This window comes from Protopterus annectens, chromosome 4.part0, assembly GCF_019279795.1.
Source record: "Protopterus annectens isolate FY-2018-M chromosome 4.part0, PAN1.0, whole genome shotgun sequence".
NCBI classification, from domain to species: domain Eukaryota; kingdom Metazoa; phylum Chordata; order Ceratodontiformes; family Protopteridae; genus Protopterus; species Protopterus annectens.
In genome coordinates, this window is record NC_056733.1 from 762,532,995 (window position 1) to 762,560,911 (window position 27,917).

General features: G+C 44.6%; 1 protein-coding gene across 5 annotated transcripts in view; it reads right to left on the reverse strand.

Moving 5' to 3' along the window:
* Positions 1-27,917, reverse strand: part of FBRSL1 (fibrosin like 1) — a 3,021,780-nt gene that overhangs the window by 150,693 nt on the left and 2,843,170 nt on the right. For all 5 annotated transcript variants that reach the window (XM_044068722.1, XM_044068720.1, XM_044068719.1 and 2 more), the window contains exons 12-13: positions 10,960-11,031; positions 3,272-3,301 (exon numbers count right to left, since the gene is read on the reverse strand). In XM_044068722.1, the coding sequence (XP_043924657.1) occupies positions 3,272-3,301; positions 10,960-11,031 (102 nt within the window). The remainder of the gene's footprint in view (positions 1-3,271; positions 3,302-10,959; positions 11,032-27,917) is intronic.

Sequence of the window (27,917 nt, forward strand, 5' to 3'; positions counted from 1 at the left end):
TCATGAAGGGATTCACATCTAGATCAGGGGAGGTCATCGTGCCTCTTTACTCATCCCTCATCAGGCCCATAATCAAGTACAATGCCCCTTTGGGATGTACCTTACCAAACACCTGCAGCAACTGGAAAGACCCCAAAAGTACCTCACCAAGAGGATCAAAGGGCTCAAACAGATGCCATATGCTGCCCGGTTAAAGAAACTCCAGCTCTACTCAGTGGCATACCGCCTGCTCAGAGGCGATCTGTGCCTGACGTATAAAGCCATGTCCAATCCGAATTAAGGGACATGCTGCACCTCAAAAATCCAAATCCCATCAAGCTACGCTCGAGAGACTTGAACCTCAGCACTGAAATAAATAGGACATGCTGGAGGGACAGATTCATAACCCAGAGGCTCCCTTCACTCTGGAATAAAATCCCAGTCCAGGTTAGGCAGAGTCCCTCATTGACTCTCCTCAAGAGGAATCTTGATGAGTGGATGGGAGATCGTAGGTTTACCCCGGGTATCACTTCTGTGTCACTGTTAGACAGAGGCACAGTATACTAACCTCGAAAAAGGGCATAGCAAAATTAATTTAAAATGGGTGGCGAAAGCCAAACATACTCTGGCTAGGCTTATAAATGCCCTAGGGCAGATAGCCTAGTATGAACCTATGAATCTATTACAGAGGTCATCACTATTAAATTTGTCAGTACATGGAATCCATTTCAGCAGTACTCATTTTACCTTACTGGCTTTATTTATTTATTAGCTTGTTTACCAGGTTAGGCTGGCTGCAACTATAAAGACTCTTTTTCAGTGGAAGCCCAGGGAAAAAGGCTCCAGTACAAAAATATAACTTGCAATTAAGTGTTTTGAGATATAAAACAATACAGAGAATTAAGCACTGGTTTATTGGGTACTCAAAAGATAAATTTAAAGTAGAAGACTGTTCATATAAAGGTTAAGACAGCATGACTTGAAGGAATGAACAAGATATGTCACCATGCCTATCTGAAAAAGGTTTTGGATGGGACTTAATGTAAATGAAAATTTGCGAGGTCAAGGTGTGGGATGTGCAATGGTAGGGGGTGGGGGTGGGGATCTGACATATCAGAAAACATCCTATTACTAAAGTGCAAAAAAAGTGAACATACAGGCAAACAGAGTTTTAGGAGATATGTTGCTAGCTGATTTGTAAAGAAACACAAGAACCACATGAAGTGTGTACATACCAGATGTGTTTTACATGCTCAGAGGTGCAACTTACATTCTGGGACACGCCTTGACATTGGAACGGGGGCAAATTTTAGGTTTGACACCTGAACACATCTAAAAATTGGGACAGAGACTCGCACTTAAATGTGCTACAGTTAATACGAGCACTACAGCTTTCCTAGGATCATTCAGAAAGGGAAGTACAGAAATTCAGCTTTTCTGTTTGTCCCTTTACTGTTTAGTAATAACAATTCAATGTCAGTACTATATCATCGGCTGTGTTTGGATGACAGTACAGGTTCATCCTTAGTGGCAAATTCATGTGTTTGCAAAACAAGGAACATACACTAACAAAGAGCTTAGTTTTTTTTAGAGGTGGGCTGAAATCTGAAAGTAAATAACATATGGGAAGCATATGCTGCACATTACATACCAGAGTTTACCATTTATTTCTCTTGACAGTTCAGAAAAACAAAATGATTGCTTTTCAGATGTCTGATAAATCCAACAAGATGTCTGTCTATGTGCTTATGGTAGAGATAGCCAGAATGAAAAAAACATGAAGTACAATCTGCAATGATGGCCAGAGTTAAACAAGGCAGTTCCAATAAGTATTATTCACTGTTTTCATGGAGTGTGTAGAACACATCAGTTCATAGGAAAGTACTAGGCTAGCTGCCCTTGTGGGTTACTTTAAGCCTAGCCAATTTCCTTTTTGGTGCACAAATTAACCTAACCCATTTTGTGTTAGAATGGCCTCACTCATCCCATGGTCAATAATTATATATTACCCAAATGAGATTAGCTGGGATCACACAATAGGCATTTTGAGGGGGACCCATGCGTGGGATAAAGCGTTTAGGAGCTGCTTCTGTCCATTGATAGTACAGGGGCAGTCCTGGGGTAAATATTGTGTTTCCCACCCACAGATCCAAATTGTGCTTAAATATGGACTAGGATGAACTTTGTTTTATTGGGGAGTCTGTTTCACAACAGTGGTAACCTCTGTGAAACACACCTGTTCCTCCAAACTGTTCTGCTGATAATGCAGAAGAGGTTTATATTCCTAGACTGAGCATTTCTGATGTCATTGACTTGCTGATATGCAGTAAACCCATCAATATTGGGTCGGAGGATGCCTTACATCCTAGACAAAATACATCTTTCAGCAGTCTGTAGGATATCAAGCATAGTAACAGGGCTCTGAGTGGGTCCATGTAGGACATACTGTTCAGGCGTTGCATCCTTTTAGTAAAGTATCTCTGTGGGCATTCAGGTGTTGCACGTGTCTGGACAAATAGATGCCCAAGAGGACATTATACTCCATGACTGGCCTAATAATCGATGGGTAAAGGACGGATGGCTGGTCTAATGACAGCTGAGTAAAGGAGGGATATAATCCCTTTGTTTACAACCTATGCAATATAGAAGGGCTTTATTACCACAATGGACACATGTAGGTCAAAAGTTAGGTCTCTGTCAACATTAGTTCCCAAATCCTGAACAACTGGATCAATTCTTAATGGCCTATTGCCAATGCAGTATTTCCCAGGGATAGATGACTTCCCAAAGGATACATTAATACATGTTTTTGCATTTAGTTTTAGTCTATGAAACATTATCATCAGCAGTATGTCAGTATAGCACTGCCAGGCCCTACTACTGTCAAATAAGAAAAGCATGCCTGACAATGTGGGCTGCACGGTTATCAAGCTTGCACATTAATTAGCTAAAGTCAATTCGATATCTAATAATACAAACTTTGGAGATGATGTTCTACTTCTGTCCAACAGTACAGTCAGTATGTGTAACACTCCAGCCTGCATGCAGTGTTGATGGGGCCCACATAACCGAAGACATGACTATAACATATAGCTACAGCCCACATAATCATTTCTCAGTATGCTTAACAATGTTTGACAGTCAAATGTGTACAGGTGTAATTTGTTGTACGTCAAGCAAAATCTCCAATGCTGTCATTTTCCATGAGGAAGATACACACAAAAAAGTAAATAAAAAGCACATTGCATAGTACTTAAAATTAGCACTTGGGAGTATTTTTAAACCAACTCACCCTTACTGGAGGCCTATATGTGTCTGTTACCTGTGAAAAAATAAGTAGAAAACTATCAGCAAAAATGGGCACAATGCTGCAAATTTCAAATACATGAACAACGGCTGCCTGTGACCTGTTGGTGTACTTCTAGGGCTTAAATACTTACTGAATGGGAAAACTTTCACCTATGGCAATGAATGGTGGATACAGGGACAGACTGCTGCACCAGATGGCAGGTACTGGGTTCATCTGACTGGGTGCTAAGAAGTCTCAACATCTCTAGGAGCTGAGCACAGGTCAGATGTCTCTGGCATTACAAAACAAACTGATGCCATTACACGTCCAGCATCAAGAATCAAAATGAAAGGCAAATAGATGTTGCTTTCCTTACCGAATATGATGACAGATGCAAGACACTACCTTCTTGCACTTTATTCAAATTAATGTTCTGCATAATTATATCATGCACAAAACAATGCTGACATCCTTTTGTTTTATAATTTATTTAAATAGCCACTAAAGATTAAAATCTCAAATTCAGTCATATTTAGGTGAGTGACAGTGAAGCTTTAAAAGAAAAAAAACAGTTAATTGACTGTGTATCTTCAAACAAAAAGTGATGCTAGCAATCAGCTCTGACTAGCCTCAGCTGCATTATAGTCACGGCAAGTTATGTACAAATTCTACCTGAACCTCTACTGTGTGCTATGGTAACTTGCACATCAAACAGTATTTCGTTATCCCACCCTAGACTCAGGTGCCCTGCTACAGGATGTGGGTACGTGGGGTAACCAAAAGGAATGTTTATAGCACACTGCTACATTATTTTGGGGAAAAAATAAAGCAAAATGTGAAGCCCCATAACTTAGGGATTAGATTCAAACCATTATGGGGCTATCTGGTAACTTAATTATGAATATGGTGCAAGTGCTGGAGTGGGTGGGAGCACTCCATGACAGTTCTTTACCTTGTAAAACACTTCTGAGCTGAGAACCAAACTTGTAGCTAGAATTCCCAAACAAAACTCTGACTTGGCTCTTGTGGAAGAAATATGCACCACACAAAAATCTACAAACTTCAAGCTACACTTCAAAGAATATTTTTTTTATTATTTAACCACTTAACATACAAACTAGCTTGTTGAAGCATAAAACAATGTTTAAAATACATCAGTAATATCATTAAAACAAAAGGAAAAAACTGTAACAAAGTACATTTGTGCAAGATCTTACCATAACAGTAGATGTCCTAGTTGTCACTGTTGCTGCATTCTTCACTCTTGGGATATCCTACTGAGGACAGCTGTATGTCCGTCCAGTACACCAAAGCCTTTATACCTCCCAGGCACTATACGTCAGACGTATGTCTACATGCAAGGCATAAGGTACAAATGTCCTGACAGGAAGTCAACACAGACTTAATTCCACACTGTGTAGAATACAGTGAACTGCAGATCCTGAAGCAGGATCTGCTGAGAGGTGGCTTGAATCTAAAGGTTGCCAAGTAGGAGAATATATGATTGCCCTTAAGTCTGCAGAAGGATGCCACAGGGGACATACATTTGGTAAAGACCTTCAGAGCTGTAGAAAGAGCAAAAGGCAAAGAAAAGATGTGATAATGAGGGGAAGAAACAGGGAAATGTTAAAGCTTCCTGAAGCAATGTGGAGGTATGCGTCCTTCAAATCTAGGGATACCAGAAAAGCCAGAGGAAGCAACAGAAGGAAAAGTGTCTGAAGACATAATATTCTGAAAAGAGGGTAGCTTGAGAAAGGCATTCAGAAAGGACAGGTCTAGAATGGGCCTCCACAACCCCTCCTTCCTGGGAACCAGAAATATCTTGGAATAAAAACCTGTTCCCTACTGAGACAAGGAGACAGGCTGGATGATTCCCTATACCACCAGATCCTGAAAAACTAAAGGAGAACATAGGAGCTATAATGTAAGGCACCCAAGTGTCTGTGGTTATCTGTTGCGAAACAGGAAAAGAAAGAAAGCGTCAACCTGAGGGACAGAGAAATCTGGTCAAGGGGCAGGGGAGGGTGAATGTCAAATTGAAGTAGATTTGTCAGGGAAGAAAGGCTTTTTACCCTTACAACCCTGAGAAGGCTTGCCCGAAAAAAACACTCCTAGAAACCTTCTTACCCCGACACTGCTATTTAGGCTGCCTATGAAGAAAGGAAGGGGCAGCAAACAAAAGGAAGGCAGGACACTGCTGTGTAAACTGTTGTATGAACTCCGTTTAATAAAACACAATAAAATCCACAGGTTAGCGCTTTCGGGATAACACCCTTCTTCAGACAGTTTGAAGAGTTCTAACCACTCATTTAAATACATCACAAACAATAGTGCAGCATTCAAAACAACCAATCAAACATTAAAAAACTTTAATAAAAAACACGCCTCCTCTGTAGAGCCGGTTTTAAAGGGACCAGGTCATTAAGTCCTGGTTCCCTATGAGCTTGCAATTCTATAATCCAGCGTGACTCAAGGGATTCAGTAAGTGCTTTTATGTCCCCACCTCGAATATTCATTACTACATTGGCTATTGCTCTAAATAAAAAAAGAGTGTGAAGGATAAGCCTCAATATGTTTATACAGGGCATTATGGACATCATTGTTCCTAATGGAGCATAAATGTTGTAATATCCTGACCTTAAACATTTTATTTGTCATGCCCACATATAAACATGTGCATATGGTGCACTCTGCTATATACACTATATTGGATGTTCTGCAAGTGGCTCTACCTTTAAACTCAAATACCTTGCCACTAATAGGATGTGTAAAAACATTATTATTTTTGTTGACATGTGAGCAAGCTTTACAGCTACCACATGGTGTGCTGCCTATCTTATTGATGGGCTGCCTGGTAACCTTCATGCTCTTTTCCCCACATAGCAGGTCCTTCAGATTCTTATTACGTCTATAGCCAAAATTTGGGACAGGTCCTATTATTTCTCTTAATTTCTTATCACCTCTAAGAATATTCCAATTTTTATCTACTATATTCCTTATATCATTGATGTTACTACTATAGGTAAAGTAAAGCTTTGGAGTCCCTGTCCCTTCTCTAGAGCAGCCCACTACTGGCATCTCACCATCCTCACACCTCAACCAAGGTTTGTATCTATTATTTCTGCTCTTCATACCTTTCTCCACTACTTTCTCAACTAAGTGTTCATTATATCCCCTATTTTTAAAGTTCTCTTTTAACCCAATAATCTCTTTTTGAAAGTTAGAGTCATCCATACTCAATCTAGATGTCCTACACACTTGTCCCTGTACAATATTAGAAAACATGTACCGGGGATGCATACTATCAAAATTTAGCAGGCTATTCTTCCAACATTCTTTCCTATGCAATCCTGAAGAAAATCCTTCACTAGTTCGCATTGTTAACATCTAAAAAATTAATACTATGATCTGAATAGGTCAGAGTAAATCTTAGGAAAGAGGTAGTTGAATGTAAATAGTCTAAAAAATTTTTTAGTGACAAATAATCACCCCTCCAAAACATGAAAACATCATCTACAAAACGGGTGTAAACCACAACATGATTCTTCCATTCCTCATTCCCCAAAATAAAATTCCTTTCCCAATAGGAGAGAACCAAGTTTGCATAGGTATTGGCACAGGGGCTATCCCCTGTGCCTGCCTATACAACTGCTGTCCACCTAAAAATATATTATTTTCTAGTACTACTGATAATAATATTTTTACCAGATCTACCTTGGTAGTGGACTCTCCCAGTTCTAGCATGATATTCCCTATTGCCTCTATACCATATTTGTTATTAATTACGGTAAAAAGACTCTCCACATCTAGAGTGACCATTAACAACCCTTCAGTAGAATGCAATACCTATGCAAACTTGGTTCTCTCCTATTGGGAAAGGAATTTTATTTTGGGGAATGAGGAATGGAAGAATCATGTTGTGGTTTACACCCGTTTTGTAGATGATGTTTTCATGTTTTGGAGGGGTGATTATTTGTCACTAAAAATTTTTTTAGACTATTTACATTCAACTACCTCTTTCCTAAGATTTACTCTGACCTATTCAGATCATAGTATTAATTTTTTAGATGTTAACAATGCGAACTAGTGAAGGATTTTCTTCAGGATTGCATAGGAAAGAATGTTGGAAGAATAGCCTGCTAAATTTTGATAGTATGCATCCCCGGTACATGTTTTCTAATATTGTACAGGGACAAGTGTGTAGGACATCTAGATTGAGTATGGATGACTCTAACTTTCAAAAAGAGATTATTGGGTTAAAAGAGAACTTTAAAAATAGGGGATATAATGAACACTTAGTTGAGAAAGTAGTGGAGAAAGGTATGAAGAGCAGAAATAATAGATACAAACCTTGGTTGAGGTGTGAGGATGGTGAGATGCCAGTAGTGGGCTGCTCTAGAGAAGGGACAGGGACTCCAAAGCTTTACTTTACCTATAGTAGTAACATCAATGATATAAGGAATATAGTAGATAAAAATTGGAATATTCTTAGAGGTGATAAGAAATTAAGAGAAATAATAGGACCTGTCCCAAATTTTGGCTATAGACGTAATAAGAATCTGAAGGACCTGCTATGTGGGGAAAAGAGCATGAAGGTTACCAGGCAGCCCATCAATAAGATAGGCAGCACACCATGTGGTAGCTGTAAAGCTTGCTCACATGTCAACAAAAATAATAATGTTTTTACACATCCTATTAGTGGCAAGGTATTTGAGTTTAAAGGTAGAGCCACTTGCAGAACATCCAATATAGTGTATATAGCAGAGTGCACCATATGCACATGTTTTTATGTGGGCATGACAAATAAAATGTTTAAGGTCAGGATATTACAACATTTATGCTCCATTAGGAACAATGATGTCCATAATGCCCTATATAAACATATTGAGGCTTATCCTTCACACTCTTTTTTATTTAGAGCAATAGCCAATGTAGTAATGAATATTCGAGGTGGGGACATAAAAGCACTTACTGAATCCCTTGAGTCACGCTGGATTATAGAATTGCAAGCTCATAGGGAACCAGGACTTAATGACCTGGTCCCTTTAAAACCGGCTCTACAGAGGAGGCGTGCTTTTTATTAAAGTTTTTAAATGTTTGATTGGTTGTTTTGAATGCTGCACTATTGTTTGTGATGTATTTAAATGAGTGGTTAGAACTCTTCAAACTGTCTGAAGAAGGGTGTTATCCCGAAAGCGCTAACCTGTGGATTTTATTGTGTTTTATTAAACGGAGTTCATACAACAGTTTACACAGCAGTGTCCTGCCTTCCTTTTGTTTGCTGTTTCTCTTATTTGCTAGGAGGACTTTGGCATTGGCACGGTAACTGTGTCTTGGGAAGAAAGGAAGGCTTAGCTGGATAATTTCTCTGAAACTTATGAACAGGAGAGACTAACATTTGTCTCAAATCTTGCATAACTTTACTCTTATCCTGAAGGGTCTTAAATAATTCAGGAGCAGTAGCAGTGCCAGACAGATTCTGGCTGTCTAAGGGGGAGCCCAATAATTTGGCCTTGATGTCTTTAGGTAGAGCCTGGAGATGAAACCAAGAATACCTTCTCATTACAGATCCAGATGCAACTGCCTAGAGGAGGCATCAGCAGCATCACTGATGGATTTAATACAATGACAAGCCACCTGAAAAGCACAGATCAAAAGGGAAATGGCACCAAATCAATCATATCAGCCAGAATGCCCATAAGTTGGGAGAGAAAAACCAGTGTATACCTAGTAATTTGGGTGTGGTAACTAACAGCCCTGAAAGCTAAGGTAGCAGAGATATATATCTTTTTACTACACCTGCCCATGGCACAGCTGTCCTTATCAGAAGGTAAAAGCGTAGAAGAGGCCAGCAACTTGGATGGTTTATTAGTGGCTACAGAAATAACAGCGGGATTAGAGGAAAAGCTTTTACACAAAAATGTTTGAGCTTCAGGAGTTTTATAGAACCTGTCCAGTTTCTTAGGGGCAGGAAGCTGCGAATCAGGGGCCTTAGAAGCTGCAGTGAAAGTATCCAAAGGGCATCCAGCACTGGAGGAACTGCAGAAGGTCAAGGAGAGTCTATTTGTAAGAGTTCAGAGTATCTTTTTTGAATGTCAGAAACCTGGGAACAGTCCCACTTAAAGTATTCCATCATACGAGCCACCGTATCCCCAAAGACGTTTCTTCCATATGAGAGTTAAGAGAAAGTGAATCCTTTTCTTGTGACCCAAGGGCAAGAGAAGAGTGGACCTGAGAAGGGTAAGCCAATGAATTCTCACCAGTGGCGAACTCTTCATCAGAGGAACCAGACTCCCTAGGATGTTTAGGAGTGGCAGACCATGGAACAGAAACAGTAACAAATAATTCTTGATGTGGTTTAAGAGCCATAAGAGCACTGAAAAGCCCCTAAGTAAAATCCTATTCCTTGAGTGGATCCTTAGCCACAGGGGCCGCTTAGTTTTCTCCTTCTTTTAAATAGGAACATCAGTTTTAACAAACCTAGGAAGCTCAGACTCCTTCCTTGATTCAATAAGGGTACCAGGCACCTCTTCATTAACAAGTAGTTGCAGAATCCCTCTTGGCAACTCTGAGATAATAAACAGTAGTTCCCCCTCCATATATGCACCAGACATAGGCACAGCCTTAGCGGACATGTGGTTAGATAGCTACGTATCAGCCTGGGTTGTGACAGAGGGAGATGACACTGGTACGGATGGTCCTCGGATACTTCATTCAACCTGACAGATGTCTGCTGGAGGCTGGATAGCAGCAGAATCAGTACGCCCCTTTTGGGCTCTCTTCTTAAGCAGTGGTTGAACAGAGGGGCAGGTGGATTTGGCCATAGTACCCTGAGCCAAAAGCTTCAACTACTGGTTCTGCAAATAAACAGAAAGAGATGATAGACAACTGTAGTGTACAACAAAAAAGCAGAAGAATGTTCTGTTTAAGCTTGCTCAGCAAAATCACAATAACTAAGAGATGAGTGATGCACCACACCATAAAACGTATCTCAACGATTTATTCAGAGCTGTATCTCAACAAGACAAAAAACAACAAACAACGGATTAGCGCTTTCAGCTATCAAAGCCTTCTTCAGATCTGAAGAAGGCTTTGATAGCTGAGAGCGCTAATCCGTTGTTTGTTGTTTTTTGTCTTGTTGAGATACAGCTCTGAATAAATCGTTGAGATACGTTTTATATTGTGGTGCATCGCTCATCTCTTAGACAACTGTAGTGTGTCTAAGGGACAAATGCCTTAAACTCTCACACAGGATATGGTTGCGTGTAGCACCCAAACAAAAAAGGCACTTTTTGTGTCTATTCTTATGGGGAATCTGGCTCCTACACCCACATTTTAACCCTTCCTGGATGACATGTAAACTAAAGTAAATAGAAGAAAAAAGGAAAGAAGGTAGTGACCCTAATGGGGCACTTATCTTCGGAAGGCTCAGTAGCTGAACCGACTTGGTGGATAGCTTGCAGACTGACTTCAAAAGTAATGCTTGGCCTGGTGGCAAAGTTGTTCTGAGGCTTAGGTGCTCATACATCACACAGTTACCTGCACATAGGGCATATGCCTGATGTACGGTGCCTGTACGGCATAAAGGCTTTGGTATGCTTGCCAGATGTTCAGCTATCCTCGTCAAGATATCCCAAGAGTGAAGAATACTGCTACAGTGATAAGGAAGGATGTGCAATATTACAACTTACCCTAGGATCCTTCTGGAGTAGTGTGTGAGGAACTGCACCTGGTCTGCCTGCTATATCAACAGGATTTGGTGTCTGCAAAAGAAAATGTATTAAAACAGTTCAAACAGCAACTGATGTACCACAACCTGCTTGAACTTGCAGTTACAAACAATGAACCAAATTCAAATTGTGGAGCACAGGACATAAAAATCTTGTTTGTTAATCACTTTACATCTGAATCTGAGAGATTACATCTGAATCTGAGAGAGAAGACAATCATCATGCACCCTCAAAGGTTTGACTGCCTGAATCCAAAACCAACATTTCTAATTAAGACTCTCGATTCAACTTTTCAGGTAAAATCTTCAGTGCTGAAAAATAGTTTATGCAAATGAAGATTTAACAGATGGACTGCAATTTACAGCCTTGGCATTAAGAAGGTAATTGTGTTCAAGCTAAAGGTGTAATGAATTGCATGTCTTGAATTGCACCATTGTCTAAAACTAACAAAAAAATTGCATTTACCTGTTGTAACTATTGATGTTAAGTTGTCAATCTCGCCTTCATTCTTGCTGGATGGGTACGGAGCTGAACCTCGGCTCCGACTTGGCCTATTACTAAAGCTCGAGAGCTATTTTCACCGGCTCAAGGCTATACTATGTCCCATAATGCTAGGTGTCATATACCCAGATCTCTTTTGCTGCTTCAGCTACGAGGTTGCGTTTTCTCCGGCTCCAGGTCGTATTTAAAAATTTTTGTATCTACAGTTAGTTTTTCTTAGATATTTTTCTATTTAGTTTATTTAATTACTGTTTAGAGAGTAGCGACTAGTTTTCCCTACCCTTTTTCTGTAGTTTTCCCCTTTTTTTCCTCCCTTAAGGTGGACGGGCCTAACCCTCCCTTCAGTAGTCAGTACAGTTTTCCCCTTAGTGTGAGTGTGGAATTTCTGTTTTCCTTTTACTAGTTAGCTTAACTTAAATTTTTCGTTGAGTGTGTTAGTGTGCTTGTGTAGATTTTTTGTCTCGACCCTGTGGTGTCATGTCCAAAGATACCAAGGTATCGGGATTCAAGAAGTGTGACTCGTGCTGTCAGAAGATGTCTCTGACAGACGGTCACACTTCTAGTGTGTACTGTTTGGGCCCTCTGCACCTGCAGGACTCTTGTTCCATCTGTCACGCTTTTAGCCCCAGAGTCCTGCAGGAACGCAGAAATAAGCTCATTCTCAGAGGCTTATTAAAGCCTGAAGGTACTCCGCCCAAGCCTATCTCCGGAAAACCTTCAAAGCCCGCCAAATCGTCGGCTCCATGTTCGGAGCCGGAGCCGAGCTGTCCTCTTTCTGCCTCGTCGGTTCCAGCTGGAACCGATTCATCGAGGCCTCAGTCGGCTCCGGCTTTGGTGTCGGAGCCGTCCCCATGCCTAAAACGATCCAGGTCTCCTTCACTGGAGTCGGTTAGATCGGCTCCGAAGTCTCCCTTGCTATCAGAGCGGAGCCATAAGTCTCACTCCTCCAGGTCTTCCAGGCTTTCGGACCATGACCTCGAGAGGGTAGTCAGCAGGCTTTTAAAGTCGCAGGCGCTGGCCCAGTTATTGCATAGCCCATCTCAACAGACAGGGGCTACCCCAACGCCTGCTCAAGTTCCTCCTCCGACTACTTTGCTGAGTTCGGAGCAGGAGATAGTCGAGGTTAGTACCATTGGGGCGTCGGAACCGATCCCTCCATCATCGGTTCCTTCGTCGGCTCCGATCCCTTCATTGGCTCCGTCTTTGGAGGGATCCGGGCGTCGAGACTCCCTCGTCGGCTCCGAGGGGGCGAGTGGCATCGGACCCTTGTCCGACCCCGTTCTCCCTCTCGGAGCCTCGGCGCAGGTGAGTTCAGCCCCGACATCGGCCTCGGAGCTGTCCCTCTCGGTGCTGGGAGGAGCTCTCATCTCCTCGGAGCTGGGTCCCTCTTCCCTGCCTGACAGGGGCACCTTCGAGGTCATGAGGAGCATGCTGGCTCCCATACCGGTGCCACGGTCGGCCTCATCAGCCCCTCCCTCCACGGTGCCTGCTTCGGCCCCTGCCTACCCTCCCGAACCCAAGCGCGGAGAACCAGACGCTCCAGGCCGCTCGATTGGGCATTTCCTCCTCTTCCGAGGCCTCCCCTGATCCTGCAGAGGAGCCCCCTCGGAAGAGGACATGCAAGAGGAAGCATGTCGACTCCCCCGAGTCAGTAACATCTGACATCGACCTGGATGATTCGGAGGGGTCCCCCTCTGAGGATGTCTCTTTTTCTGACATCCTAGAGATCCTTAAACAGAGGGGGAACTGGTCCGCCCTCAACCCTTCTGAGGACGAGTCAGTGTACCTGGATGCGTTCCGTTCTCACCCTTCCACCTGCTGGGTGTCCCCGCCTTTCGACCCACTCATGGAGGTGGTGGCTAGAAAGGCGTGGACGGCTCCGGATACTATGGAACCAACTCCCCGGAGGCCTACAAAATTTATTACAGCCCCGGCAGACAAGCAGTTTCTCTCCAAGGGCGTCCCCGTGGATGCCATGGTGGTGGCGGCAGCCACTAAGAAGGAGTTGGCTGACCCTTCAGTACCTGTCCATCCTCCTAATAAGGAATCTAGGACTATGGATAGGTATGGTAAGCGGATGTTTTCTTCAGCGACCTTTGCCATGTGATCACTGAATTACTTATGCCATTTCACTCGTCTTCAGAGAGACCTCCTTAAAGAACTGGGTGATACCTTACAGGACCCAACAGCTGTGGGGTCCCAGGAAAAGATCAACTCCCAGCTGGGGACCCTGAACTCTATTGTCAACTCCTCCATGCGGCTCATTTCTTATGCAGCCGATGGAGCGAGTAGGGCCGCAGGCACGGGCGTTGCTCTAAGGAGACACGCCTGGATGCGGTTGTGCAACTTTGCTGACCCCTTCAAGGCATCCTTCACTAACACCCCCTTTAACTGTTCTGCCCTGTTTGGACCTCAAGTGAAGGACACATTGACCAGGTGTGAGCAGGAAGGCAAGACTCTCTCTGCCGTGGGAGTCCGTTTTTCCGCCCCTTCTAGATCATACCCTAAGGGTCAAAAGGGCGGAAAGATGTGGTTCCGTAAACCCCAGGGAGTACTGCCTGACGCACGTGGTGAGCTCCCCTCTAGAGGCAGAGGAGGGAACAATAACAGATGCCGCCCTAGGGGCAGGGGGGGGGGTCCGCAAAATCAGAGTAGCAGAGAATCTTTCTCTGACAAACCCTTCCAGCACCCCTGAGGAGCTGCCCGACTGTCCACCTTCAGAGGCAGTCGGGGGAAGACTTTCACTGTACCCAGAAGCCTGGCATTCCCTTACGCAAGACAGATGGGTACAGTCGATCATATCTGAGGGTTACAGAATCCCCTTTATCCACACCCCGCAGCAACCAAAAGGGCCTCTTCCAGACGTTCCACCCGGTCTGAGAGATCAAGCAGCGTCAGAAATTTCAAAGCTGCTGTCAAAAAGGGCCATCCAGCCAGTCCCAGCAGACCAACAAGGATCCGGAATCTACTCCAAATTCTTTTTGGTACCAAAAAAGACGGGGGAATGGAGACCTATTTTGGATCTCAGCAGGCTGAACAAGTCTGTTCAAAGAACGAAGTTCCGGATGGTCACGCTACAGTCCATTCTACCCTTTCTGGGTCAGGACAATTGGATGTGCTCTATAGATCTTCAGGATGCGTACTACCATATCAAAATGAACAGGCGCTCCAGAAGGTTTCCCTGCTTCCGGCTGGGAGCCAGTCACTACCAATTCAGAGCCCTGCCCTTTGGCCTCACCACAGCCCCCAGGGTGTTTACCAAATGCATGGCAGTGGTTGCGGCTCACCTGAGACGATGAGGATTCCAGGTGTTTCCATATTTAGACGACTGGCTCCTTACTGCCACCACTAGGCACCAGCTACTTCAAGCCAGGGATTACGCTGTGCAAACGTGCAGAGTGCTAGGCATCTCTATAAACTTCGAAAAGTCTGCCTTGTCGCCCTGTCAGCATATTTCCTTCATAGGCGCCGTGCTAAACACGGTAGAGTTGTCAGCAAAACTACCTTCACAAAGAGTTTCAGACATTCGCAGCCATGTTCAAATCCTTCTACAGGAGGACAGGGTCCAAGCCCGATTCGTACTGAAAACACTTGGTCTAATGGCAGCAACAATCACCTTGCTCCCCCTAGCTCATTTTCTTATGCGGCTACTGCAGTGGATGCTTTTCTCCCAATGGTCCTTTCAGCAGCTTCCCATGTCTCACAACATTCTCATCACTCAGTCATGCAAGAGACACCTCTCGTGGTGGATGGTCTCGCCCCAGGTGCTCCTGGGCAGACCTGTTATTCTCCCCCTCCGGTTGCCACCGTGACAATGGATGCCTCCCTGATCGGGTGGGGGGGGGCATTTTCAGGGCAGGACAGTCCAGGGCACATGGCAACCCTTCGAGTGCCACCTGCACATAAATGTCTTGGAGATGAGAGCGGTATTTTGGTGTTGCAGGCCCTTCAGAACTCTCTACCCACCGGGACGATTGCAATTCAAACAGACAATATGTCTGTAGTGTGGTACATCAACAAGCAGGGCGGAACCAGGTCCTACCCCCTATGTCGGGAAGCGTTCAGACTTTGGCAGTGGGCGATCTCTTCTCAACGGTTTCTTGGTAGCAACGCATATTCCAGGGAAGTCCAACGTCATAGCGGACAGACTGAGCAGGGCCATTCTCATGCCCTACGAGTGGTCTCTCAACCAAATAGTAGCGGAACACATATTCAGAAGATGGGGTCAACCTTGCTGCGACCTTTTCACAACCCCTCAAAACAGCAAGTGTCAGGATTTCTTCACCATCTTTCCTCTTCCGGGTCTCCCTCCCAGAGATGCTCTAGTCCACGATTGGCCCGGGGGTCTTCTATATGCTTTCCCCCCCTTTTCCCTTAATTACCCAGTTAGTCCAGAAAGCAACTGCCTTGAGATCCAGGATGATCCTCATTGCCCCTTACTGGCCCCGACAAGTCTGGTTTCCGTTCCTGCAACGTCATCTACTAGAGCAGCCCTGGCATCTGGACCCAGTGCCAGACCTTCTGACCCATCAATCGGGCAGGCTGCACCAATCCCTTCCATCTCTCAACCTCACAGCTTGGTTGCTCCACTTCCAACCCTAGCCAGGCATCCCTTAATTTCTCAGTCAGTACGTGATATCATCCTTGCCTCTCACAAGTCTAACACCAGAAGGACGTATGCTAGTAAATGGAAGTGTTTCTCTATTTGGGCAAGAAAAAATCAAGTGGACCCTTTCACAGCTCCTGTTCAAACAGTTCTAGAGTTTTTGGCAGAACTTTTCCAAATGGGCTCTTCCTCAGCCACTATCAGGGTCCAGTTGGCGGCTATTGCAAATTTTCACGTTGGCTTGTCAGAGACCAGTATTATGTCCCACAAGCTTTGCAAAGCCTTTCTAAAAGGAACCCTATTACTTAGGCCCCCGGTTAAAGACCCTCCTCTGCCGTGGGATCTAAATTTGGTACTGTCTTCTTTAATTCTGCCACCCTTTGAGTCAGCTGCTTCCTGCTCGCTAAAACTGCTCTCGTGGAAAACACTTTTCTTGGTAGCTATTACCTCAGTGAGAAGGGTTTCGGAACTAGAAGCTCTCTCTGTGCGCCCCCCTTATCTTGTTTTTCACAAAGATAGAGCGTCTCTTAGGACTAATCCTTCCTTTTTACCTAAGGTACTCTCTGAAAAAAATCTTAATCAGACTATTGATCTCCCAGTTTTCTTCCCAAATTATACCGATAGAGCTGAGAGAAGACTACATTGTTTAGACGTCCACCGTCAACTACGCTTCTATCTTGATAGAACAAAACAGTCGAGAAAATCAGAGCAGCTCTTCCTGTCTTATGCGGAAGGAAAGCAAGGCCTTCCAGTTTCTAAAGTAACCTTGTCCAGATGGTTGACCTATCTTATCACGTTAATCAATTGAGGCATAAGGAGCCCCCTACCAAGCCTAGAGCTCATTCAACCAGAGCATTAGCTTCCTCAGTAGCTTTTCAAGCAAGGTTACCCATGGATTCTATTTGTGCAGCGGCCACATGGGCCTCCCCTCATACCTTCATTTCTCATTACAAACTGGACATCGCCTCCAGAAGTCGGGCTGAGTTTGGCTCCACTGTACTCAAGAGTCTGTTCCATTGAGCCACCCAGGACTAAGGTGCTAGGGACGCTGTCCCATCCAGCAATAATGAAGGCGAGATTGACAACTTAACATTGAGAAGTTATGTACTTACCATAACGTTCCATGTTAGTTGTCTTCTTCTTGCGTCCCACCATTCATCCCCCTGGCCTGGAAAGACCTACAGTATCTTGTGAGATATCTTTTGTCACCAGAGTTATCGTCTCAGCTGGCTCTCTTGTTCCCCTTTTTGGTAGCCCTTGTAAGGGATATATGTAGAAGTGCTTTCTTTTGCATATTTTAGATAGATTTACTCTTTTCTTGTGGTGGGACATATATGTCCGTAGTGTTAGCTATCAAACGAGATCTAGGTATATGACGCCTAGCATTATGGGACATATAGCCTCGAGCCAGTGAAAATAGCTCTCGAGCTTTAGTAATAGGCCGAGTCGGAGCCGAGGTTCGGCTCCGAACCCATCCAGCAAGAAAGAAGGCGAGAAGAAGACAACTAACATGGAACGTTATGGTAAGTACATAACTTCTCATTATACAAACAGTTAAACCCTATATTGGTACTATATATAACTAACCTGATTAAAGTGCCTGAAGAAGTGTAGACAAATGACCAAGAAGATGCTTCCAGGACAGACGGAGTACTGACACACTCCCAAGAAAGTCCTTGCAGGCTATAGTGGTCACAGTTATGAACTACATCAGCTCACATGTCCCAGGAACAGAAATTGGGGACTGTAAGAAATTCTGACAGCCACTGGCAGACAACACTGACACAATATTTTGATATGTAACACAACAGTAGATAACGCTTACATACCTATAAGTATGGAGGCAGGAAATCATGCAATGGCACAACTGAATTACAAACAGGAAAATGAAGCATTTTATATTTAACTCTAAAGGCACAATCTATTAATTATCTCATTTTAAAATATGTACAATGATATGGTGTAAACAATCAAATATACAGCTTTTGTTAGTTCATTTCCATAAGGAAGCACCACAATCCAGAGTGTGAATGTACGATCCTTTTTTTCTTTAAGAGCAAGCAAGTCATTTCTTTCAACTCATCGGTTTGAGGAAACGAGAAACAATGTCAGTATGAATTTGCCTAATGGTAAGGGGCAGAACAAAACTCCTGGACTCAATACAACAAGACCTGGCAATTTTGGGGGCTGGGCATTACCACAGTCTGGAGATGCAGCAAAAATAAATAAACAACTCCTGAAAATACTATTTTTTTTTATTTACTTATCCTTTCAAAGAACCAAATACAATCTGACAATAAAACAAAGAAGAAGAAGAAAGTCCAAACCAGAGGTGATGTCATACAAATTAAGATAAGCACTTTCATCCTCAATATTCAAAGAACATCTTCAGATAATACTAACACAATTGCAACCATATAAATTAAATTCATCAAATCACATGCTAAAAATCATTCAGTCAGTAATCATCACCAATAACTCCATTAATCATAAAGCTACTTCCTAAAAGTTATAATTTATAACATAATACTAAAACCAAACCAACTATTTACTAAAAAATATGTATATGCATATTTCAAAACATGTACACAATATATTATTACTTAGGTCCATAGGTTGGTACTAGGCTATCGGCCCTAGGGCCTATACAAGCCTAGCCGTAACAATTCCCTGGATATTTCTTCCCACAATATTTACTTCCCTGGACCCCTGTCTAGCAGGGTGACTGACGTGATCCCCAGGGTGAATTTCCTATCTCTCATCCAATCGTCAAGGTTCCTTTTGAAAAGGGCCAAGGAGGCACTCTGCTTGACATGTAAGGGGAGTCTCTGGGTCAGGAACCTATCCCTCCAGCACGTTTTGTTCATTGTGATGACAAGGTGTAGATGCCTGAAGCATGTGACACTGAGGGACTGGGATTTCTTTAAGGGGAGCATGTCCAACAGCTCAGGGTTTGACATGGCCTTGTATGCTGAGCAGAGATCGCCTCTGAGTAGACGATATGCCACAGAGTATAGCTGGATATTTTTTTACAGGGTCAGCATAGGGCATCTGCTTTAGGCCTGTGATTCTTTTAGTGAGGTATTTCTGCGGCCTTTCCAGCTGTTGCAGATGTCTTGTGAAGTACATACCAAACTGGGCGTTGTACTCTATAACTGGTCTAATGAGGGATAAGTACAGTGGGACAATGACCTCCTTTTTTCTGGATGAGAAGCCCTTGGTGATGAGGTGTGCCACATAGGATTTCCTGACTGCTGTGGCAATGTGGTTATCGAAGGTGAGACCACTGTCCACCTGTGTCCTATGTCTCTCATCACACTTTTGGTGTTTAGTGTACTCCCACCTATGTGGTAATTCATGGGTACATGTTTTTCCCAAAGGGGATAACTATACATTTCTTGGCATTAAGCTTGAACCCATGACTCTGGCACCAAGCATCTGTTTCTGTAAGGCCCTTTTGTAGAATATCCACATCATTTGGGGATTCAATAATGGCTCCCAGTTTGCAGTCATCTGCGAACTTTGTTAGCCAGAGTCCCTTAGTGTTGGCCTGTACTTCAGAGAAGTAGATGCCAAAGAAGAGCGGTCCCAGGACTGAACCTTGAGGTACTCCACTTGTCTGGAGCTGGATTTGGAGTTGGCTACTTTTACAGTCTGGGTTCTGTCAGTAAGCAAGTTGGCAACCCATCAAGTGACGTAGGGATTTATTCCCAGCTTAGTAAGTTTATCTATGATTCCAGAGTGGGGGATGGTGTCGAAGGCCTTGGCAAGGTCCAGATAGGCTGTGTGGACGCCTTACCCTTGTCCACAGCTCTGGAGATTGATTCGAAGAAGTCAATCAGGTTCAGGAGACAAGATCGGCCCTTCATGAACCCAAACTGGGTGCAGTCCAGTGTTTGAAGGTTGCCAATGTCTTTGTTTATAAGTTCCATGATAATGCGTTCCATGCCCTTGCAGATCAGGCTCATCAGACTGATGGGATGGTAGTTCCCGAGATCCAAGGTGGATCCCCCTTTGTGGAGTGGGATAACTGTAGCTGTGCGCCACTCAGTGGGCACAAAGCCTGAGGTGAGGCTATGATTAAACATGACACTTAGGCGAGGTGCCATTTTGCAGTTCATGTAGTACACAGCCCGGGATGTCATCTAGTCCCATGGATGCTGTATTCTTAGCTTTGGAGAGTGTGGTTTCTACCTGTGTGGCTGCGATTACCGCAATTTGGCAATCTTTTAGTATTGAGATGGGCCCTTTAGGGGGTGAGAGGGAGGTGAAGTTGGCACTAAATCGATCTGCCAGGATATTGGCAATATCCTGGGGATCAGTATATTTAATGCCATTCTGTTGTAGCTCAGAGCATATCTGAGCATTGCCATTTAGATTCTTAACATAACAATAGAATGCCTTGTGGTAGTCTTTGGAATCTTTAGCAATTTTATTTTCGCAACTAGCTTTGGAGGATTTTATGAGGGAATCTCAGCTTCTTACTGAGGCTGGTAAGGGAGTTTTTTGCATCCTGGGATTTTCCTCTTTTCTGCAACAGTTTCTTTCTTCTGTAGTATACTTTGTTTATGGCAGGGGGCCACCAGATTGGCTTCCTTTTTTTGGAGGAGAGCATCTTGATTCTATTTGGGATGGCACAATTCATGCATGAGTGGATATGCTCGTACAGTGCCTTAGTGCAGGATTCAGCAGTCAAACTTTCAACTCCCGTGTGTGCATGGGTGTCATGAAGTTTGTCACTTCAGACTTGAGTAGCATGAAGTTGGCTTTGGAGAAGTTTTTTACGGAGGTTTCCATACTGGGGGTGGGGGGGGGGGTTGGGGGTGAGATGTGGATGTCAAGGGTGATTTGCTTATGGTCAGACCTGACCAATGAGGGGGTGACTACTGGTGTGGAGCATCTATCTCCCATGTTGGTAATGACCAGGTCTAGGATACTGGAGCCCCTGGTGGGATAATGGATTAAGCTAATCCAGGGCGTTGGAATTTATGAATTCCAAGAACCATTGGGAAAGGCATGTGATTTGATTAATTTAATTTACATGGCTATACTTGTTGCGGTAGAATTATTTGAAGAAGCCCTTTGAATATTAAGGGACGAAAGTGCTCATCTTTACTCATTAAATATTCTTGTTTATGACATCGCCTCTGTCTTGAACATTCTTCTTATTTATTTATCCTCTGCTGCCTGGGTTAGTCCCACTAAGCTAGTGGCTCATTTTCTGTGGAGACCCAATGTGGTACTTATACTACTAAGGCAAAACTGGTCAGGGTACTGTAAAACTTCCCTTACTCTTTCTGACAGTTGCCAAGGGAACTTGAAAAAATGTTCTATAAAACAACACGGGAGTCAACAGTATTGTAAATGAGCACTTTCATTCTTTTATTTTACAACAAGAACTTCTTCAGATTTGACTACTGAATCAAATTTCCATACTGAAAGACAGTACCAAACAAATCATATGTTCAAAACAACCAATCCCCAGCCACCTTCAATTGGTCAATGTTGAAAGAAAGTTAAAGAAACAATACAACTAAAAACTAAAACCATAAGAATTTAATGTGGACAGTGCAGTGGTGCAGCGGTAGCTTTGTCACCTCACAGCAAGAGGTTCTCCAGTTCGATTTTCAGCTGGGATCCCTTCTGTGTGGTGTCTGCATGTCCTCCCTGCATTCGTGTGAGTTTCCTCCAGGTACTCCAGTTTCCTCCCATGTTACAAAGACATGCATCTGGAGTGTTTCTCCCTGGGCCTCCACTGAAAAATGGCTTTGTTCCAAGTCGGACTTTCCTGGTAAACAATTGTTAAATAAAATAAAATAAATGAATACACACACACACACATTATATATATATATATATATATATATATATATATATATATATATATATATATATACACACACACACACACACACACACACACACACACACACAAATCTATATATATTACTATATACATCAAGAGCTGTTTGTTTAATGTTTTATAAATTCTGTGCTTGCAAAAAATATTTTATATTCACACTCTCATAATTTTATATTCATACACTCAATTATACCAAGAAATTTATGAGCGTTAAGCCTGACCTGCCATTCAGATTATCTGCATTCTAATACTACTTTGTAGTTGCCACAGAAGTCGTTAATTTCAAGAGTCTAGCACAAAAAAAAATTGAAAATGCAAGCTATTACACTATAGAGAATGTCTTGCCAAGGCATCACCAGTGTCCCCTTTTCTAATCGCTAGTGAATGTATATAAATTCTGAGCGCCAGCTTCTTCATAGTTTTATTAACACAGAAGCAGGTACATGAATCACATAAGCCTAAACAGACTACACCTTTAGAATTGCAACTGTAACTCTGGATAGATAGAATTTCCAAGTTTAAATCACTCAGACAGTACTTGTGGTGTTGGAAATGAAGAGACACTGCTTACAGCTGCCGCATTTAAAAGTCCCAAAGGTACTGTGATTTGTTTTCTTAGGGCCAGTGTGTCTTTCTAGGATGGATCTTATGCAATTAGTTCATTTATAAGTGACAAGGGATGATCACCTAGAATCTTAGCTAAATCCCCAGTACCTAAAATAATCTTCCAGTCATTCTGCAAGACATTTCTGATGATGGTGACGTCAGTGGTAATGAGGATTGGAAAAGCACCCCTACAGCCAATAGGCAATCTAGACTGGGGGGGGGGGTGACTATCTTCTCTGGTCAAAGAACATAAAGTTTGATCTTTACCAAGAATTGGTCTTGCCTTACCAGTATGTAACAAATAGATCTGAAGTAGTTAACTTCATTTGATCATCAACCTGTGGGGTGTCGAATCCGGATCGGATCTGAGACGGCAGTTTCACCAGCATCTGATATGAGCTCCAAGCTCCTCCCCTTACCCATAATACCCCTCCATCTCCTTCCTTCCCTCAGATCTCGTTTGCTGCAGCTTTGCCAAGCAGCGTGGTCTAGAGCTCCAGGCATGGTAGGTACTTTTCTTCAGGCTTTTGTGGCTATTTTGCATTGTGATAATGTAGGTAAGGCTTCCTACTGTCCCCTTAACTCCCCTTCCCTCAATTTTTGCTTCGTGTTCTTGAACAAAAAAAAAAAAAAATGTATTGTGTCTTGTTAGGTAGTTAGGCCTGGTTTCCCTTCCCCTACCTTCCGATTGAGTGTGTGTGTGTGTGTGTGTGTGTGTTGGGGCAGGGTAGTCAGTTCAACCTTGTTAGGTTAAACTTTTTTGTGTGTTGGAAATGGCTGATCAGCAGGCTAAGCTGATCTTTAGGAAATGCACAGAGTGTGGCCATAAGTTGTCCCCTGCGGATGGCCACACTGTGTGTGTTGTGTGTCTGGGGGCAGCCCATTTATCGTCTAACTGCTCTATTTGTGTGGGGTTTAACCCCAGGGCCCTTAAGGATTGCGGGGCAAAATTGATCCTTCTGCCTGCGACAGAGGCGGTTGCCTCTTCTTCTTCTGTTGCGGTCACGGACTCCTCTCCCTCCCAGGCCGGGACTCAATCTCCCGATCAAAGGCCTGTGGTTAGAGAAAGAGAGGAGCAGGGACAAAGAGAGTGTGACAAGGGAAGGAAGAGATCCCTGGACCATTTGGATCCGGTGGGTCCTCCCCCCAAACAGACAGTTTTTTCTATGCCAGCTTCCCCTCTGCTCCGATCACAGAGATTCTCACCGGAGCCAGAGGAACTTAGGCCTCTTTCTAGGGTCTCCATACACCGACCCTCCCTATCAGCGTTGGTGGCCTCGTCAAGGTCCACCTGTAGTTTATCTGACGCAGACATGGACAAAATGATGTGAAGGTTTACTTGCACCCAGATTCAGATGGGGGTCTTGCCAGCCCCCTCTCCCTCCGGAGGGGGAGGCTTGCTTCCCTTCTTTGCCCAGATATCTCCTTCTTCGATCCGACCCCAGTATCGGAGCTCTTGGATCCGAGAGGTCCTGGAGTCAGGGGGCCGGCACCAATGGTACCAGGTACAGCGACGCCAGCCGTTACCTTGAGCACATTGGATCCGACTGGTTCAGACTCGAGCAGCTCTCGGAGCCGGAGCCTGGGCATCGGATCCAAGGGGTTGAGCCTTTCTCCTTTGGTGACAACACTGTCGGGTCAAGGCCTACCCCTTGGTATCTTGGCTCCGATCCCCATGACGGATCCAGGGAGAGCAGTCTCCTTACCAGTTCCTCAAGAGGCTTGTTCTCCCTCGGCCTTCAACGTGGTGGAGAGGGTTCTCCCCAGAGAATCGAGGCCCCTGACCATCTCATTGGATTCTGCCCAGACTCCCTCGACTCTGGGTGTGTCTTCTGCCATTTTGCCCATGCAGGGACAGCCCGTGCTCAAGGTGCCCCAGACCGTTTCCCTCGAGGAACCTCAAGTAGTATCATCGAAGAGATCCCTCACAAGCGAACGTGCAAAAGGAGGCACCTGGACTCCTCTCCAGAGTCCCTCACTGAGGATACCAACTTGGAGAAAGGGGAAGGTTCCCCCAGGTCACCCCCTGAGGATGTCACCTTTGGACATCATGGAAATCCTGCGCCAGCAAGGGGGGGGGGGTGGTTTGGTCCACCAACAAACTTTCCTCGGATGAGTCCCTGGAAGCCTTCAACATGGGCCCATTTACCTCCAGGGTGTCCCCCCCATGGATCCCTTGGTGGACCTCATTACCACCAGGGCATGGAAGGAGCCGGACACCATGGAGACAATTCCCAGGCGCCCCGATAAGATCTTGAACCCTCCAGAGGACAGACTGAGCTGGAACATGAGGTCCCCTGTGGACACCATGCTAGTAGTGGCTGCCACCAAGAAAGAACTGACCCACGAAAGTTCTACAGTCCATCCCCCTGACTGAGTCCAGGATGATGGATCGTCTGTGAAGTGGACATATGCTTCAGCCACCTTTTCTATAAGGACGCTGAATTACTTGGCCCATTTTACCAGACTACAGCGAGACCTCATCAAGGAGTTCACTGAGTCGCCCCCAGAGTCCATGTCTCTGGAAGATAAATGCACATTCTCCGCAAGAATGGCCATTCTCAAAGAGGTTACGAATATGTCCATGTGCCTCCTGTTGCATGCCACTGAAGGAGCAGCAAGGGCTGTCGGGTCCGGCACTGCCATGAGGCGACACGCCTGGCTTAGGCTTTGTCAATTCACAGAACCCTTTAAGGCATCTTTCGCAAATGCCCCTTATGATGGTTCTTCCTTGTTTGGGAAGACAGTTTGTGAAACGTCAGTCCAGAGTGAGAAGGACGGGAAGACACTGCCATCGGAATCCACTTCTCTAACTGCCAAAGATCCTTTTCCAGGAATCAGAGGGGGCAAAAGAAGATGTGGTTCCGGAAGTCTCAGTATTCCTGTGACACTTGGGACTCACCTTCCCCTAGAGGCAAAGGGGGTCAGGACAGACGCCGGCCCAGAGGAAGGGGGGGAGGTGTCCAAGAAATTTTGGGTCTTGAGAACCGTTCTCGGACAGACCCGTGCAACAGCCCTGAGGGGTTGCCCGACTGCTCTGGAGGCAGTTATTTCGATGCACCTGACGGCATGGGAGTCCGTGTCATCAGACCATTCGGTGCTGCAAATATCCAGAGGTTATACAATCCCCTTTCTAACTCCTCCCGTTCCACCAAAACACCTCCTGGACATTCCACCCACACAAGGGGAGGCAGCAGCAACAAAAATCAGAAAGCTGCTAAGGAAACGAGTCATCCAGCCCGTCCCCTGAGATCAGTCTGGATCAGGCATCTATTCCAGGTTCTTTTTGGTGCCAAAAAAGATGGGAGGACCTAAGGCCCATTCTGGACCTTTCTACACTAAACCTGTCAGTTGCCTTCCGGATGGTCACTCTACAATCCATCCTGCCTTACCTGCAGGAGAACTGGATGTGCTCCACAGATCTCCAGGATGCATACTATCACATAAAAATGAACAGATGCTCCAGGAGGTTCCTCCACTTTTGGCTAGGGGCCAATCATTATCAATTCCGGGCCCTACCCTTCGGTCTCACCACAGCCCCCGGGGTGCTCAGCAAGGTCATGGCAGTAAATAGTGGCTCACCTGAGGCTTCAGGAGATACAGGTCTATCCGTACCTGGATGATTGGCTCCTCGCCGCTCCTACCAGGCGTCTACTTTGTCAGGCCAGGGATTACTTCCTGAAATTGTCAGACTTGCTGGCCATGACAATCAGCATAACCAAGTCTTCTCTAGACCCTCTCCAGGTCTTGAACTATATAGGAGTAAGAACTGATAAGTCTCTAATCAAGGTCTTTTCAACTCCAGAAAGAGTCTGGAACCTACGGTTTTGTGTATCTGTGATCCTACAGTCTCATCTTGGTTTTGAGAGCCTTGGGTACCATGGCAGCCATCATTACTCTTCTCCCCTGTGCTCGCCTTCATATGCGAATTCTGCAGTGGATGTTAGCGGTCCAATGGTCCCTTTTAGATCTGCCTTTAACACATCCTATTCACAAAAGGAAAACGCATGCAGGAAGTCTCTCTTGTGGTGGATACATTCCCCGGAGCTCATAGAGAGACGCCAGTTTCTTGCAGCCCCTCCCCAAGCCATGGTGACCACGGATGCCTCCCAACTAGGGTGGGCATTGTTCGGGCAGGACGGTCCAAGGCACGTGGTGCCCGAATGAGACCAAACTGCATATCAATGTTCTAGAGATGAGGGCGGTCTTATTAGCATTGCAGGCCCTTCATGCCTTTCTTCCTCTGGGAACGATCGCTATTCAGACAGACAATATGTCAGTGGTCTGGTACATCATCAAACAGGTGGGAACCAGGTCTTATCCCCTTATTGGCAAGGCCATGAGAGTGTGGGAATGGGTGATCTCCACCAGACGTTTTCTGGTAGCAATGCATACTCCGGGTCGGTCCAGTATTCTGGAGGACAAACTGAGCAGGACTATTCTAATGCCTTTGGAGTGGTCTCTGAATCCTTCGGTAGTGAAGCAAATCTTCCTCGAGTGGGGTCGGCCTTGCTGCGATTTCTTCACATCTCCTTCCAACGTGAAGTGCAGCAAATTCTTCACTCTGATCCCCCCCACAGGGCGAATCCCCCAGGGACGCTCTGGTCCATGCTTGGCCTCCCAGTCTTCTTTATGCTTATCCCCCTTTGCCTCATGACAAAATTTCTACAGAAGGCTCGACGGTCGGGGAGCAGAATTACCCTCATTGCCCCATTCTGGCCTTGCCAAATTTGGTTTCCCTATCTTTGATCTCATCTTGTAGTTCCTCCTTGGATTCTGGCTCCCTTACCAGATCTCATTTCGCATCCCTCGAGGGGCCTTCATCCAGACCTGGGCAGTCTGAAACTCACGGCTTGGCTGCTCTAGTTCCCTTGATTGCTAGGACTCCCTGTTTGTCTTCCTCAGTTAAGTCTATTCTGGTGGCAGCTCAAATAGTCCACCAGAAAAATTTACCGTAGCAAATGGAAGCACTGGGCTTTTCAGAGGAACTTGGACCCTTTCACAGCTCCTATTCCAGCAGTCCTTGAGTTTTTGGCAAACATTTTCTAGTAGGTTGTCAGCTCATCTACAGTAAAAGTTCAACTGGCAGCCATTTCTAATTTTCATGTAGGTGAGAATATGGCTTCCTTAGTTTCCTCCAGACTTTGCAAAATGTTTATTAAAGGTACCTTTCTTTTAAGACCCCCGATTAAGGATCCTATCCCTCTGTGGGATCTTACCCTAGTTTTACAAGCCTTGGTTGCTCCGCCTTTTAAGCCTGCTGCTTCTGTGGACCTGAAATGTTTATCATGGAAGACAGCCTTTTTAGTGGCTATTACCTCAGCTAGGAGAGTATCAGAACTT